At 54.5% G+C, this 16,642-nt stretch overlaps 1 protein-coding gene across 8 annotated transcripts in view; it reads right to left on the minus strand.

Annotated features, from left to right (window-relative positions):
- Cacna2d2 (calcium voltage-gated channel auxiliary subunit alpha2delta 2) overlaps positions 1–16,642 on the minus strand; it is a 102,674-nt gene that overhangs the window by 3,875 nt on the left and 82,157 nt on the right. For 4 of the 8 annotated variants that reach the window (XM_010615468.2, XM_033759319.1, XM_010615467.2 and 1 more), the window contains exons 5-28: positions 16,326–16,467; positions 13,378–13,509; positions 13,157–13,214; positions 12,486–12,536; positions 12,258–12,357; positions 11,964–12,122; positions 11,627–11,734; positions 11,451–11,529; positions 10,878–10,927; positions 10,611–10,700; positions 10,342–10,413; positions 10,080–10,154; positions 8,721–8,795; positions 8,572–8,643; positions 8,427–8,498; positions 8,263–8,324; positions 7,413–7,489; positions 3,586–3,646; positions 1,425–1,522; positions 1,118–1,208; positions 948–1,010; positions 695–798; positions 331–429; positions 151–239 (exon numbers count right to left, since the gene is read on the minus strand). In XM_010615468.2, coding sequence (XP_010613770.1) covers positions 151–239; positions 331–429; positions 695–798; positions 948–1,010; positions 1,118–1,208; positions 1,425–1,522; positions 3,586–3,646; positions 7,413–7,489; positions 8,263–8,324; positions 8,427–8,498; positions 8,572–8,643; positions 8,721–8,795; positions 10,080–10,154; positions 10,342–10,413; positions 10,611–10,700; positions 10,878–10,927; positions 11,451–11,529; positions 11,627–11,734; positions 11,964–12,122; positions 12,258–12,357; positions 12,486–12,536; positions 13,157–13,214; positions 13,378–13,509; positions 16,326–16,467 — 2,079 coding nt within the window. Of the gene's footprint in view, positions 1–150; positions 240–330; positions 430–694; positions 799–947; positions 1,011–1,117; positions 1,209–1,424; positions 1,523–1,658; positions 1,794–3,585; positions 3,647–6,218; positions 6,240–7,412; positions 7,490–8,262; positions 8,325–8,426; positions 8,499–8,571; positions 8,644–8,720; positions 8,796–10,079; positions 10,155–10,341; positions 10,414–10,610; positions 10,701–10,877; positions 10,928–11,450; positions 11,530–11,626; positions 11,735–11,963; positions 12,123–12,257; positions 12,358–12,485; positions 12,537–13,156; positions 13,215–13,377; positions 13,510–16,325; positions 16,468–16,642 lie in introns of all 8 variants that reach the window. The other 4 variants (XM_010615466.2, XM_033759317.1, XM_033759316.1 and 1 more) reach the window with 2 other exon arrangements.

Raw genomic sequence — 16,642 nt, forward strand, 5'->3', positions numbered from 1 at the left:
GTACCAGGGATTGAACTCGGGTCTTTGTGCTTGCAAGGCAGGCTACCAAACCACTGAGCTAAATCCCCGGCCAGGCTCGAGTATTCTTGAAGGGGAAGCTTGATGGGGTCCCTAGCACTGCCAGGCTTACTCCTTCTTCTGTTCACATACCTTCTGAGGCTGGTCCTGGTGGGTACGGTTACTGGCAAGCACCTTAAACTTCTCAGCCCAAGCTTCCAGGTCCAGCTTGACACCCACCACTGTATGGGAGAGCAAGAGGCCATTGGTATTACCTGCCTGGGCAGCACCCTGCTCACTACCTCTTTCCCCACTTCCGTCCCAGGCACTAACCTGCTGGTCTCAGCATGCGTCCACCTAGGCTGAGCTCCACAGCTGTGCTGACAAGGACACCCACTGTGTCATTCTCCAGTTCCAGCGGCCTTAACAAGGCTGGGGTGGGGTGGATACCAGTCAGAGATGGGGGCTGGCAGCCACACTGACCACTCCAACCTAGGCTCTATCAACAGAGGGCTGACCCTAGTACCCAGCACCTAGCGCAGTGTTTGGCACAGCCCAACTCTTGCTTCATGTCTGCCCTGGTTTCAGCAGTGTCGTGTTTGAGAGGGGCTTCAGAGAGCAGAGCCTATCCTTGGATGAGAATCCAGGGATGCTGAGGGTTACCACCTGTTGCTAGGCAACCTGGGCAGACACTCACTGTCCTGATGTGGGGGCTTGAAGATATAACCGTGGTTATCCAGGCTGCGGCGGTAGAAGCTGGCATTGAAGGGTTCAGGGTTCTCTGTCCAGTCCTCAGCTGCCCTAGAGCACCCAAGGGAGGCAGAGCTTGGTACATAAGGGGTGGTTTGTGGGGGACAGTGGTCTCAGCAGTTCAAGGTGGCCTCAGGGTAGCAGAATAGGGGCACGGTTCCAGACAGGGCAGGTGTTGGATAGTAAGGTAGGTCACTTACTTGTTGGGGAAGATGCGTGTGATGCCACCATCAGTGGCAGCAAACACGGCCAGCAGGCTGTACCTGGGGGCAGCAGGGAGATATGGTCACAGGCCTGCCTTCTACTGGACAGGGTCAGGGCCTCTGGGCCTATCCCAGCCTCCTACCCCCTCAGCCTGGATGGTGCGTACGTGTTGAGATCCTGGTCCCTCCACACGCGCTCTACCAACTGTTGTGTGATGCCTGTGTCCAAGATCAGGTTGTGCAGAAGGAAATTGTTGCCTGGAACAGAGGCAGGAGTGGAGGGGAATCTTCTTGCAGCAACTAGCCCACCCTTGCTCTCACCCCCAAGGCTCCGACAGGAGCATTCCCTGGGCCCTGGCTCAAGCCCTGGCCTGGGCTTGCACCTACTACATCTTCCCAGTCTCCAGCTTCCTATGTTCTGCCCCCATGTTGCCTGGGTACCACCCAAAACCAGCTGCTCTGCCAAATACTCACACTGCTTGGAGTCTGGAGTCACTTTCTCCATGAGTTCAATGAAGTTTTTCAGGAACTCAGTGTTGTTGTCTGAGGCATTCAGATCCTTGCAATACTCTCTGGGGTGGGGTGGGGGGGGCAAGAAGAGTGGGCTTGGGGAGCTGGACAGAGCAGTGGGGTTGAGGCCTCCCAACAGGCCCACCTGGCCACTTGTTGAGAAGCCCAGGCTGCAGGAAGGAGCTTGTGTGTTCTTACAGGCTGCAGCTGCTATGTGGCTGTAGGCTGCCAGGTCTGAGCATCTGAGCAGGTCTCCCATCTCTCCTGTGTAGCTGGACCAAATGGTGTGCCTGGGAGGCCTTAGAAATGCCACCTGCATCCCCTACAGCATTCCTGTAGCCACAAGGGAGGACTGAATACTAAAGCACTGGCCTCTGATCCTGTTTCTTCCTGGTTGTGAACCTTTGGGCAATCCACTCAAGATACTTGAAATTCACTTTTTTCATCACATCTGAGGGTAGCAGGAGTCAGTAGGAACCTGTGAGTCCTCAGGTTGGCTTTCCCTAAAATACTCTTCTCCCAGCAGTAGGTAGGCCAATCCCTCACCTCTTCCAGGCCCTCACTGGGATCAGATTCTGGGTCCAGAAAACATGGAGAGTGTGGTAGGGCCTCCTTGAGGCTCTGCTGTCCAGGAAGTTTAGGTGAGCATCTCTACCCTGATAGATGGAGCTGTCTCTCTTGCCCAATACTCCTGCTACCAGGGACCTCTCCAGTAGCCTGTGCGGCACCTACTCTGTGGGAATTTAAAAAATGTGCCACTTCCCCAGGCTCTGCTAGGGCTCAGAGCTTAGAGAGGAGAACTGAGATTGGGTCTCAGCCCCTGTTCACTCCTTGGTCCCAAGAACCTTTATGCAGTACACACCCTGTGCCTCTGTGCTTGGAGCCTACACCTGACATTCCCAAAGAGGCATCCTCAGAGCTGTGTTCCAGATATTCCCATACATATAGTAGGTACACCCACAACTGTGAGGTACTTCATTCACTCACCCTACACATATCGATTGAGCTTTCCTGAGTCAAAGATGCAGAGGTAACAGAAACACAGACTTGTTCTCCAGTGAACTCTCTCAGGGTCATGTAGGTCACATACACTCCTAGTCCCTAATACACAGGCCCAACCAAATTTACACTCTGACTTATTCATTTACTTTTTTGAGATAGGGTCATGGATAGTCCAGGCTGACCTTGAGCTCACTATGTAGCTCAGCCTGGCCTCCAACTCACAGTGATCCTCTTGCCTCAGCTTCCCAGGTGCTGGGATTGGAGTGTACTACCACACCTGGCTCTTCACTCTGGCTCTTATATATGTACACAATAGTCACAAACACACACACATAACTATAGAAAGAATCACAGAGAAGTCTGTGGGTGCATGCACGCGTGTGCGTACGTGGAGGTTTGGAGTTTCCAGAGCCCCCGTGTGGTGCCTAGAGTGTGTCTGTCCACTGCACCTACCTGCCTTCATCCAAAACCTTGGTCACAGAGAGGGTTTCAACAACTGGGGGCCCTGGCCTCCTCAGATGTGGACCAAAGGCAGAAGGTATGTGCTCCAAGATGTGTGTGGATGCTGAACGTGCACTCAAGGGATAGTCCAGGCTGGGCTGGCCCTAGGCCCTGACCCCTCATTTGTACAGCACCTCCTCAGAGCCCTTGCCTTCCCTCCCTCCAACTCGGTGAGCCACCACAACTAGGCTTGGCACTGCTGGCACTGCTGACAGGGGCTCTGGTTGGCTCAGCCCCCAGACCCACACAAATACTGACAGACACAGGACAGCCATGGGGTGCAGATGGAGGGATGGGCAGGACACCACAAACCAGAGCAGCAGCTGCCCAGCAAGGGATTCCTTCCTTGTGGCCTGGGAGGGCAGGGAAGGTGAGCAGAATCCAGAGCCCGCCTGCCCCAGGCCTGATGGGAGATGGGCTGTGGACCACTGGCTACTGCTGCCTGGTGCGGCTACATGGCCTGGGTGTGCACACAGCTGCACATACCAGGCTATGTATGAGGGTTGGAGGGGGTGACACTGCACAGGACACAGACACACACAGCTCCAGGCAGTGGTGCAGGAGGTAGGCCAGGGTGGTGGGGTTAGGGAAGGACACCTCAGCAAGGCCACACGCAAGCTACCTGGGAGCAATGAAAACATGTCCTTCAGACTCAAAGCTGCTGGGGAGCAGGAACTCAAAATCTGCAACAGAAATGGGGGGTTATCCGGCGGGGGTTGGAGAGGTGGGAAGCTCAGAGCTGATGGGGCTGGAGGGCAAGGGAGAGGGCAGCTTGAGGGACAGGGAGACACCAGCAAAGAGGGAACCCGCCACTTCCACTTTCAGGTTGGAGCCAGAGAAAAGGGACAGGTTAAGGGAGGAGGGCCTGTGGAGACTACAGCATCACAGGAGGAGGGCAGTTATAGCCAATATGTTGCCCGGGCCTGGTCCTCTGTCGGCAGTGATCCCTTGGCGTGGCTGTATATGCTTCCATACGGCTGTATAGCACATATACACGGACACACACACACACATATATATATACACACACTGCTATATATATGCATGGTCTGAAGGAGGCGCCAGTCTTGCTCTTATTATATCCAAAATGGAAAAAAAACCACATGCTGAGCTTCCTTCGCCTCCAAAGAGACTTTGAGGAAGGGAATTGGCTTTTGGCTGCGGATTTGTATCTCTCTTTGCTGCAACCGTTTGCATTTTGGTAGGTCTTGCTTTTGTTCTGTCAGGCATCAACATGGCCAAACCGAGGGGGTTTCTCATGGGCACAGACAGTCCAACCAGAGACATGCGTGGGGAGCTGGAGGCGGACAGCAGTGCATCTTGGGGTCTGGGGGTCCTCCCTGGGACTGGGTACTGGTGGCACCTGCACAGCTGCCTTCCTGGGTGGGAGCATGAGGAGCAAGTGGGAAAGGAGTGCTGCATCTCCTCCCTTCCTAGCTAGGTTTGGACTCAGAACAGTAGGGAGGAATGCTGGGGATGCCTGTGGAGGGGTTCACCAATTAGGCATGTGTCCTGGGTTTATGCATATATGTGAGCACAGGTGCATGTGCACATGCGCGTGCACGTGTGTGTGCATATGTGTGTCTTTGGATAGATCTGTGAGTAAATCTAAGGATGTAGCCAAAGGGCTTCACTGTGGACAGGCCACTGGACTGGTCTGTTTCTGGCACTGGTCCCTCTGCCCTTGGCCTGTCTCATGCTAGGCAGTCTATTATCCTAATCTATCTTTATCCAATCCCAAACTCTCTTTTGTGCAGAGGAGGGTTTTTCCCTCTTCTCAGATACTCCCATGATGCACTGCAAGGGTCTGAGCAGGGGAGACTTGGGATACTTTGAGGGGCTGGGCAGTCACTGGTTGGACTGTTCCTTTCTGATAGGACTGTGAGGTAGGGTTTGTACACAAGCCAAAGGAGAAGGGGTGGGGGTTAGGGAGAGGAGGAGGAGAAAGAAAAAGGGGAGAAGGAGCAGGGAGAGAGGGGGGAAGACTAAGCTATGGTTGCTATGGTTACCAGGGACTTGTAGTTCTGGGGTCACTAGGTGGAATGTGGGAGACCCAGAGAAAAAGACAACTCAAGCCAGTGGGAGTAGGGCACATCCTCCACCTCCACCCAGGCCAGTGAGAGTGGTTATATTCCTCTTGCTGGACTAGGCCTGACAGGTCCCCTAGTATAGCTTGTGGAGCCCTACCTCTAGGTCTGGAGGACATCTCTGTGACTCTGCATGCCTGATCTGCCCAAGCTTTCTGAGAGGGTGGCCCTTTCTGCACTAGTGGCAGAGACCTTTGTGTTCTATCTCTTCTTGCCCTCTTTGTTGTGTGCCTGGGGGTTACTGCTTACCTTTCTGGAAGTTCTCTGGCTTGGGTACCTCAGAGAGCCAGAATCCTTTTCTTCACACCTAGCTTGGTTTCCCCCAAGCTCCTTTGCTGTCCCTTGGAGTCCAGAGAGATCCCATTCTGTGCCTTTACCTCTCAAGGGGAACACCTTTTCCATACCTGCCAATCCTCCCCAGGGACAGGGACTACACACGTGGGGCTGGGCCAAGAGGCCTCAGCAAAGCCTTCTGGGGCAGTAGGAGCATCAGAACACAGGAGCTTTAGCACCTAGGCCAGTGCCTAGGATGAGGGGTCAGCCTTGCTCATCCCAGTGCCTAGGATGAGGATGCAGCCTGCTGCCTGCCCCATGTGCCTCTGATCTTCTTATTCTTTCTGTCTCCCTTCTTAGAGGGCTTCTGATCCTTTCTGTTTCCCTTCTTGGAGGGCTGCCAGCTTCTGGAGCCACTGTCAGAGATCAGAGGAGGGTGAGCTGTGCCAGAGGGAGCCTTGAAGAGGCCCCTCTGGGGGCCTATCTACCTCCTACCCCTGCACCTTGAGCCCTTGCCTTGCTGGGTAGAAGTGGGTAGGAAGGCACCCAGCCCTGCCCCCACATCGAGTTGTCTTGGAGGGACAGAGAAGGTGAAGTGGGGGATGGGGAGGGGGAGGCAGAGGCCTTCCCGCAGGGAGCAAGGAATATAAGGAAGGGGCTTGAATCCTCAGACACTTCAGAGAACACCCTGCAGGCAAGCCCAGGGAAAGGGCCACTGGCTCTAAAGTGGATTAGGAATGGGAGGAGAGGCAAGAACTGAGGAGCCAAGGGATGCCAGGAGGGGAGCCCTGGTGGGCAGGGGTGTGGCTGGTCCTGGGCAGGGAGGGGGGCAAGCAGGGGTGTGAGGGCAGGTGGGGAGGGGAGAGGAGGGTGCACTGGTTCTGAATATACTTGCCCTTCAGTTTGCTGATTGGCACTGGGACAGTCCACCAAGAGAGAAAGCGAGGAAAACAAAAACACAAACACAAAAACAAACGAAAAGGGGGAGGGGAAGGGGAGGGGCACAAACAATATTTTATTCAATGGCTGTTTGAATGAAAATATTGTGTCTCATCATCATACTGAAAGGAAACTTCTTGCAAAAAAACGACATGAGAGAGAAAAGAGAGAGCAAGAAAACTCAAAGGAGATGAGCCCCAGTTGGCCAGGCAGGTGGGGGGCGCCCGGTGGGGCCGGAGCCCCAGCCTCCCTCCCAGTGACCTCGGGTGGGTGGTGGGTGGGCAGGCTGGGCCAGGCCCTAGACCCAGTCCTCTCTCCAAGAGCAGGGCATGCAGGGTGAGGCACAGGCAAAGGAATGGGAGATAGGAAGGAAGGAGGGGGGCAAGAGGGGGAGAAGAAGACAGGGAGAGGATGGGATGCATGTTGGAGAGAGGAGTAGAAGGGAAGGAGGGAGAAGGGAGCGGAATGGGAGTGAAGGGGAAAGTTGAAAGGAGGGCTGGGACTGAAGGGAGTATAGGAAGGTAGGGGTGCTGGGGAGGGAAAGAGGAGAGGGAGAGAGAGATGGAGAAAGAGAAGGGAAGGGAGAGGTAAGGGGAAGAGAGGAAGACAGGAGGTGGAGGAGCAGGAGGAGGGAGAGAAGATAGAGGAAGAAAGAATGGTGGAGGAGGAGAAAGGGAAGAGTGTGTTGAGATATAGGGAGGTCAGAAAGGGAGAGGAGCAGGAAGGGCAGAAAGAGGAGGCAAAGGCCTCCAGTGTGAAGCAGAGGAGAGGAGAGGGAGAGCCGCCCTGGAGGGGGCACTGCAGTGGGGGAAGAGCTGAGCAGGGAGCAGGTGAGAGGAGGGGGTGTCTTTCAAGAGTGCAGCCCTCAGAGGTGTTCAGGGCAGGCAGATTAAGAAGGAAGACACGGAGTAGGAGAAACCAAAAACAGAAACCTCAACAGAAACCATGAAAGAATGGTCTGGAACCAAATCTGAGAAAAGGTGAGCATGCAGATTTCCACAGACTTTCAAAGGCTGGAGTTCCAGCCTGTGGGCACCTGGGGCTGGGCAGATGGGGTGGGGGCTGCGCAGCAGGCTCTGCTGCCGGGGGCCGGCCAGGGTGCAGGGGCAGAGGCAAGGTGCAGGGTGCAGGCAGGGGCCGGGCCACTTACACTTGACCTGCAGAATCTGGTCGCTGAGGTTAGCTTGGAGGTAGAAGGTGCTATAGGGTGGGAGCACCAGCCCCAGGCTGTGAAGGAGGAGAAAGGGAGTATTGGTCACTGCTGGGGATTGGTGGGCTGCACTGGCACCCCTTCCCCATGGCCATGGAGCTGGGCATCAAGGCCAGACTGTGGCAGCCTTCCTCCCCTGCCTCGCTGTGAGAAGTTCATGGCCTGGGTGTCAGTACCTTGGAAACATCAGAGGCCAAACTGTCTACTCTCTCAACTCTCTTGGAGGCCTCAAAGCAAGTCTCCAACCCACCATCCACCCCATCCACCTCCCTCAGCTCCCCACCAGTCCCACTGCAAGCTCTCAAGGGAAGCACATTGTCAGTGAGTGAGCTGCAGTGTGGGTGCTGCTGGTGAACGAGCTGCAGTCCCTGTGAGAGCCAGCTAAGAGTAGGGCCCGTGGTTGTGGCAAGAGGCACACACACATTGGTCTTAGTGTGTGCCCATGCCCCTGGCATTTCAGAATGGATCAGTCATGTGGGGCATCAGAGACCACCTGTGTTGGCTGTGCCTGACCTATAGGGGACCCGCTTTGAAGCTGTGATGCTGGTGGAAAGCAGACAGTGGGATTGACGAGAGGCAGAGGGTTGAGGAGACATCCGATGCACTTTCCTGTCCTCCCATGAACTGATGTTTGGAGGATCCTGTGTCCCAGGGTAAGCAGTGAGGAGCCTGGCTGCTGATGCCCCATAGGGTGATAGTCATAACAGGCTGAGGTGGGAGGAGGGGCAGCTGGGCTCAGATTCTGGGGCCACCCCACCTCTCTCTGCTTGCCCATCCCTTGCCCACTCACCTGTAGTTTGTGCTCCTTATAGGCACCCAGGTGTAGTTCCGAATCACCTCATCTATGTACCTCTGTGAGAGGAGGCTGCGTCAGGTGTTGGGCTAGCAGGCCTGGGTGGCTGGGGTAGGAGGTTGCCCGCTCTGACTCCATGTCTCCCTCCCCTGCCTTCTTACCTCGTCCAAGGATTTGACCAATGTTCTGATCTGCTTGTGACCCTTGTTGCCATCAATCATGCTCCGCCGGATCTGGAAGGGCAGAGTTGTGACCTCCTCTGCTCTCTGTGCCTGCATCCCCAGCTCTTTCCAGCATTTTCCTTACCTCCTCCTTGTTCTCATCCTCCAGCTCTGCATCCAGGAAATCTAGAGTTACAGGCTCCCGGAAATTGGTGGTCTGGAGGAGGCAGTGTAGGAAGTTAGGTTCCCACCTTAGAGAGTTTACCCACCCTCCAGGTCACCCATCTGGCTCACCTGGGGCTTGAGATTGGGGTGCAGCAACACGTAACCATTCAGATCAATGGCAAATATGTAGCCGTTGGCTCCAAGCTGGGGGTACACATTGGGAGCTCAGGATCTGGGCAAGAATTCCCTGGGCTCTGGGACGTCTTGCCCATTCTGCCTTCCACCCTGCTGAGGGGGCTGTTTACCTAGCTCAGGCTGGCAAGACGGATGCCCCTCAAGAACCAGCCCTTGCTAAGGCATTCTGCCATCCTGAAGTTTCCATGGAACTATCAGCCAGCCCTACCTCTCCACCTCCATGAGGCCCACACTTCCATGAGGCTATAAGGACTGCTGATACTGCTGCTGCCCTCCCTTACTGCTGCTCTGATTCATGCTTCCTCCTTGTCCCTAACTCAGGAGACAGCACAGTGAGAGGAGACTTTTCCAGGTGGAAGCGAAGCAGGAATGAGTGGGACCTTGGGCCTGAGGCAGTTTTCTCACTATATATGGAGTCCCAGCCATAGGCACTGCCCTCTCAGGGCCAAGCAGGGGTTTAATACAGCTCAGGCCTAAGGGTGCTGTCACATGCCGTATTTTCCCACAGCCAAGACCCAAGCTCCTTAACCACAGGCTCTGGGCCACCATACCGCTACCCCAGCCCTTCCTTGGCTCATGATTCTGTTTTCCATCTTCAGGTCTTTGCCAAACAAGTCCTATCTCCAAGGTATACTTTCTCTCCTTTGTGTCTAGAACACTCCAGCCTAGGCAGACAGGCCAAATTATATAGCTGTGAGCTAAGACATTTTTTTCCCTTGTGGTATTGAGGATTGAAGCCAGGGCTTTGACACGTGCTAGTCAAGTGTTCTGCCCTTTTTTATTTTGAGACAGGATTTCACTAAGTTAGCCAGACTGGCTTTAAACTTGCCGTTATACTGCCTTAGCCTTTTGAATAGCTGGGATTACAAGTATGTACCACCTCATCCAGATCTAAGAATGACTTTGTTTTTAAGGAGTTTAAAAGAAAAAAGATAAAAGAAGAATTCTATTTCATGACATGTGAAAATGATATGAAATTCAAATAACAGTATTCAGAAATAAAACTATATGGAACACAGTTATGCCTGTGTTTTTATGTTTTGTCAGTGGCTGCTTTTACAACACAAAAGCAAGTATAAAATGTACATTAGGCTGGCAAAGCCTAAAATGTTCACAGCTTGGCCCTTTAGAGAAAGTTTGCCACACCAGCTTTAGGGCCAAGGTCACCTCCTTGGGAAGCCTTCCCTGATTCCTTCAACTCAGAGGTCTGCATGGAGGTGCTGTGAACACTACCAGTGTGGTTTGTATCCACATAGGATGCAGAGCAGGTAAGATAGGCAGGTTAACACACACCGTGTAGTTGGGAGTCAGCTTCTTGATGTCATTCAGAGCCACATCGATGCCCATCACACCCAGGATCAGCTGGTTCTGGGAGAAGATACATGGTGGGGTCTGTAATGGGCTCAGTTCCATGAAGGAGGTCCCATGCCCAGGCCCAATACTCAAGGCCTCAAGTTCCTCTCATAGGCCCCATCCCTCCTCCATCCCCAGACCTCCTATGGGAGTACCCAATCCTTCTCAGGCATGCCCAACCCTCTACCAGTGGGGACCTCACCTTCTTTTCTCCAGGGCCATCTTGCGTCAGATTGAAAACAGGCAGGGTCCCTGTTACCACCATCCCCAGCCCCTGAAGGAAAAGGAGATGGGTTCTCCTATGGCCAGTTCCAGCCTCACCCTGAGTACTCAGAATAGGAGTTCAAGTGTAGGTTATGTTTCTTTCTCCTCTGCTTGGTTAACCCCAGGTGGGTATCCGAGGGTCTTGACCTTGGGGGCACGTCTGTGGGGGAAGGTGACCAGCCCCCCTTCTTCGCGCAGAGGACTTACCAGTGCATCCTCATACACGTTGGTCCACTGCACCTGCTTGGCCTCCTTGCCTGCCAGCACCATGGGCCTGCCCAACACATCTAGATACTCCTGGGCAGGGGACAGCAGGGGTTGTTAGTGCCTTCCTAACTCTCTTCCGCTTTGTGCTTTGGGATTATGCCACAGCTGCCACCAGAGGGCACTAAGCCCACAACAGCTCAGAGGCACCGGACCCAACGGACAGCAGAGAGTGAAGGGCTGGGAGACACAGGCTGCCCACAACCTCACCTGTGTGTTGATGCGGATGGCTCCGATGGAAGGAATCTCAAAATAGTAACCTGGGAAAGGAGGGGAGGCAGAGATGGGCTTTGCTGGCACTGAGGGGACTCACAACACAGGGGTCCTGCCCTGTGGGGTAGTTATGCAGTCCTGATTTACTTCTTAGGCTTCCTCTATTTGGTGTCCCTTTCCCCAAACTCATATACCTGTGGTGTGCTACCTGCCACTGTCTTGTTGCTGGAGCTAATGCTATGGAAGAGGACTAGGAGTTGGGGGCAAAGATGGGTGGGGGAAGGCTGAGGAAGATGATACCATCTCATTCTAGATAGTATCAACATTTAGAGTCCACCCACCCAGGCCCAAGTGTAGGGAGTGGGATTGACTGACAAACACGCAGAAGCAGATAACCTGGGAGACAGATGGACAGTGGACAGTTAGATGGGCAAAAGATGCTCAGTCAGATAGCCCATGGACATCTACACATATGGAAAGATAGACTGTAGACAAACAGACAGCTGGCCATCTGGATGGACAGCAGGCAGCAGGACCTGGCACCCCTGGCACTAACATCAGAAGAGGTACCTTTGTTGGTGCAGGCCATCCACTGCAGGGGAGTGACGTCGTAGTTATGCTGCCCAACAGAGAAGGTGAACACACGTACCTGTGGGGGGTTGAGGTTACTGCTATAGCCACTTGAGGACAGCTCTCCCAGGTCCTAGACCTGGATCAGGGCAACCCCCACTGGAGCTCAGCCTCACCGTCCTATTGGGCCAGTTGTACTTCTCGAAGACATCCTGCACACGGTCCTCACCACCATCCGTGAACATCATGATCATTTTATTGCAGTTGGCCCGAGTGATGTTGGACTGTGCAGGAGTGTGGAATCAGATGGCTCTGTCTCTACCACCTGGGGGCAATGCTTCCTTTCCCTGGCAGGCCTGGCCCTCTTGTACCCGCCCCCCGCCCAGTGGATGGTGCTATGTGTCCATGCTGCCTGTTTGGTGCTAACAAGGCCATTGGTCTTGACTTCCCTGTGTCACCCGGCCTGGCCCTTGCCCACCCCTGTCCACCCATTTGTCCACCCATGGGGCTCACGTTCTGCAGCTGGTCAAAGGCATATTCAAAGCCAGCCTTGTAGCCTGTGGTGCCCTTGGCCACCATGCCCTGCACAGCTTCCTTGAACACCTTCTTGTTACGCACATTGGCCTGCACCAGGTGTGTGAAGCAAGATACAGGCTGCGCCTTCTCATTGAACTGCAGGGACAGTGAAGTGATGAGTGGCCTCAGGCTGGCCAGAGTAGACAGGTGGTGCACAGGGCTGGTGGTGGTCATAGCAGCAGGGCAAGTGGGGGTGACTAGAGCCCCACCTGCCTTCAGCCTAGCACTCACCGAGGCCACGTTCACATAGTCATCATCAGAGAGTGTGTCCAGCATCTCGCAGACAGATGTCTTCATCAGCTTCAGTGTCAGGCCACTCACACTGCCACTCCTGGAGAGGTCAGGTAGGGGCCACTGAGGGCTGTAGGTGTCCTCTTGCTCTTCCCCCAAGAGGCTCTAAGGCAGCAGAGTATGGCCCCAGCCCTGTCCCAGCCCCACCTGCCAGCATTGCTCACTTACACATCCACGATGATGACCATGTCCTTAGGCGATGAGGCCCCCTGGATATACCTGCCCAGGAGAAGCTCATGGGTCCCAGCCCACTAGGACCTCCCCTTGCATTACTCAGAGTGATTCACATATTTCTATTGAGCATCCACTGCATGGGCCACACAGGGTTCAGGCACCGCGGAGACCATGCTTAATAAAACAGGCAGTCCCAGCCCTCCACATAAGCGATCTGCTCCCTCAGCAAGTAAACAACCCCAAGGGGTGGCTGAGCAGGTGGTCCTCTGACCGAAGGGCTTGCTGTATCCTCTGCCCCAGGTGGAGGGCACAGTATGGGATGGAGCAGGGAAAGAAAGTCCTGGGGTACTGCAGGAGAGGCAGAGTAGAGGGTGGGAGTCTCTAGGGGTCCAGTGGGTGGGGCTACATTCACTTTGGGAACACTCCCTCTGGTCTGCTCTCTTAGTTCCAAGAGGTGGGGGTACTGGGTGATGGAAAGGGGCAGCAGCAGCTGGGAGGGCTGCCTGGGTGATGGGATCCATTTTCCAGTGGCAACGATGTGTGAAATGAAAATTGGATAGAGCTGGCTGCGCCCTGCTCGGAGGCCTGGATATTGGGAAGGAGGGGAGAGGCACAAGTAGGAAGCTGAGGAGGTGTCCCTGCCTAGCCCCTCTCTGCTCGCTCACCAGGGTCTTCGTCGGACATCATACAGGTCAATCTTCTTTGGGGCTCGCCAGGGGGTGGCTGTGGGAGGAGAAAGGGTGACAGGACTGGCAGAGGAGGGCCTGACTCAGGCAGACAGCCCTTTCAGGAACAGCCACCCCTCCCAGGGCACCCCACGACGGGTGGCTGGGGAATGAAGCAAGGTGGGATAGTGGATGGACAGGGAAGACGGCCTGGCACCTGCCTGGATAGTAGCGGGTGACTCCAGTGGCACTGCCGAAGACCTGCCACAGCAGTGTGGGGTCCTGCCTGCGGTTCTCGATGAATACATTCTCCAGGGCTTCTGTCCAGTTGAGCTCATTGAGGATGACAGTGGCTGGGGTTGGGGGAGGAAGGAGGCTTGGCTGGGATGGCCTGGGCTGTCTACTGCCTCACCTATCACCATGATATTCATGTCCAAGCCCTCACTCAGAAGGCCCACCTGCTCTATCCAGACTTACCCTTATTTCTTAGGGCCTACCTGGGCTTGCACCAGCTCCCCCAGGAAGATTCCTGGTCCTCACTCTTTCAAGCTATTGAAAGAACAGTTCAGCCTACCCCTTGGCTGGGCCCCACATGATCAGGCAAGGGAAGCCGTGGCCAGTGGCCACTGGAGAGGGGCTGCCCAGGTGTCAGGAAGTATGAGCGGGGCGCCCCATCCAACTGCCTGACGCTTAAGGCTGATCCCAGGGGAACTCACCCACTCAGCATGCACTCCAGGCCGCAGCCACAAGAAAGCAATTAAGGGCCCGCTGATGGGGCTGGAATGATTCAGCTATTAAGGTACCTGATAAGCTGGAAGCCACTCAGCTCCATGATTAATCAGCTGGGGCTAGGAGCAGGCAGGGGCAGAGGTGGGGGCCGCTGGAGGGGCAGAGGCGGAGCTGGGCTGCTGCTATGACACAGGCATGTGCACTTGCACACAGATGCACATGAGCAGCCTCTACTCCCAGGAGGTATACTTGCATCTGACCTCTGTTTCCAGCCAGATGTGTGACCCCCTCACTCTTAAACCTATCTCCTGGCAACCTGACTGCTTCATGGGCAAAGGGGCTCACACCCACATGTCCTTCTGCATCTACAAAGTCACCAGTGGGGCCTGCTCTCACAATCCCCATCATCTGTTACCCCACCTCTGTCCTCCAACCCCTGTGGTGATACAGGTATGATCTCCTGGCCAGGCCTACTCCTCCCCTCTCAGGGCAAGGTTCTACTCAGATGACTGGTCTCCATCCTGCTGGCCCTTCAAATGGGCAGTCCTAAATGTGCCCTGTGTGTATGGGCCACATATTACATGTGTACAGTGTCTCATCAGAAAAATCAGGAGTGGGACACCTGCTTCTGTCAGGCTCATCCCTCCCTAGGGGCCCCTACTTCCTCCCTCGTTTCTTCCCTTGTGGAGCTGCCAAGATTGATCACCCCCACTGGAATCCTGCCCATCAAGTGAGAACCAGAGGGGGACTGGCAATGGCTCTGCTCTTTTCAGAACAGATGCGGTTGTCATTTACAATTGCTCAGGGCTCCACTGAGGTGCGGGGGGCCTGAACCCACCCTCCCCTTTGCTCTCCCTGAAGTGAGGGACCTACTGTGTCCTGTACCCTAACTTGTTCCCCTCTGCTCTTGTCCCTGTCTCTGTCCCTGTGGCTTTCTGCACTGGCCATAATGTGAAAAAAGAACACATTTCTAGCACTGACTCTGACTATTGAACACTACATTATGGTCCTGTTCTTGATTTAGAAACTTAGTGATTTGAACAATATCTATTTTTCTCTTTAAGAAAAAATAGTCAGGCCCTCCAGTGTTTCATGCAGTGCTGTCTGTCCTGAGCCTGCTGGCACGTCCACACATCACTGGCCTTGGTCTTCCCCTGTGTAAGGCTTTGGATAGGATGTCCCTGGCTCAGGTCAAGAGCCACAGGAAGACCTCTGCTCTGGGTGGGATGTCTCTGCAGGTATCTGTTACTGCACACACACACGTGGAAACATCTGCTCCATCAAAAGAGCCTGCCACCCTGCCCCATGCACACACCCACACCCAAGTACACACAACCTCAGATCATGCTGAGTTGGGAAGCGGGGACCATGCCCCCTCAGGCAGGCGATTACAGATTTAATTAAAAGTGACACAGTAAATAAAAAACATATAAAATGTAATTTGTGTGGGTAGTGAGGGGTGACTGGGGAGGGCGGTGTGGCTCCTGTTTTAATTAGCGTGCCTGCCTGTGATAGTGCCCCTTGGCTGGCTCCCGGCAGGTGACCTGAGGGCAGCCTATTGGGGGCAGGGAGGGGCATCCTTCCCTATGCCCCCTGATGCTGCCTAGAAGGCCTGTTTGACCCTGAGAGTGGAGTGGGACCCTGGAGGGTTCCCTACACTCTCAAGCAAAAGCAATACTTTTGCCCTAAGATTCCCAGATCAGTGGGCCCCTGGAATTCAGAGGCTACCCTGTAGGTGCCAAGAGGACTGTGTCAGAACCAATAGGTCCAAGTGCCATGAATCCTGCTGTTTGAGCTCCTCATCATGTTTGACTCCTGGCCTCTTCTCACTGTACCTTCCAAGATACTCGCGAAGTTCCTCTTCATGTCTGATTCAAATCCTTCCAGCTGTAGCAACATGGTTTCTCCATTGTGCAAAGCTGCCTGTGATGGGGCTTGGAATCTCAACCACTCTCTTCTCAATCCTTTTCCCTGTATTCCCTCCCCCTAGCTGCTTGGAGCTATTGCCCCATGTCTTTGTTTATAAGTGAGGAGTGGTTTCCTTTCCTCTAGTTCCTGTATCTACCTCAGGTAGCTTCTCAGCTACTCCTAATGGGGCCAGGGAATAGGGGAGCATGGTGAGGAGCTGCTTTGGGAGACTCAGCCCTGCATGTGGGGAAGGTGTGTGTGTGTGGGTGCACTCGTGAGCCTTTGTGCTCATGTGGGCTGGAAACTGTGCATGCAATCACTAAGGAGGCTTAGTGTTTTGCAGTCTGCAGAGAGTTTGCAGGAAGCTGTGCCTGTGAGTGACTGGATGCCTGCACGTGGGTGAGTCTGAGAGGTGAGCATGTGTGACCTCAGGTGTGGGGACTGCAGGTAGATAGGACTGAGAATGTCTGGACAGAGGGCCTTGCCCCCAGGACAGGTGAGAATGACTGGCCCAATTTCGTGACACACTCACAGCCTTTGTAGATGTCTGTGGGGATCTGCACAGCCGTGTATGAATAGTTGACCTTGTTCTTGAAGTTTGGGTCCTCGATGAAGTCCAGCCTTAAGGTGCTGCTCTTGGACCCTCTCTCCACATCCTCACTCTCAGGGTCGTCCTGCAGAAAACCCCCCACCCCGCCAGCAGTGTCAGGGCTGGAAGATGGTGAGTGGGTTGGACAGGCCTGCAGGCAGAGGCAGGGAGGACCAGAGTCCAGGAAACAGGAGCACCTCAAGGACAGAGACTTGCAAAGATAAGGAGAGATAGACGGTGAGATACAGGGGCAGATGGAC

Source organism: Fukomys damarensis, unplaced genomic scaffold (assembly GCF_012274545.1).
Source record: "Fukomys damarensis isolate Sample0158 unplaced genomic scaffold, DMR_v1.0_HiC HiC_scaffold_37, whole genome shotgun sequence".
Taxonomy (NCBI): Eukaryota; Metazoa; Chordata; class Mammalia; order Rodentia; family Bathyergidae; genus Fukomys; species Fukomys damarensis.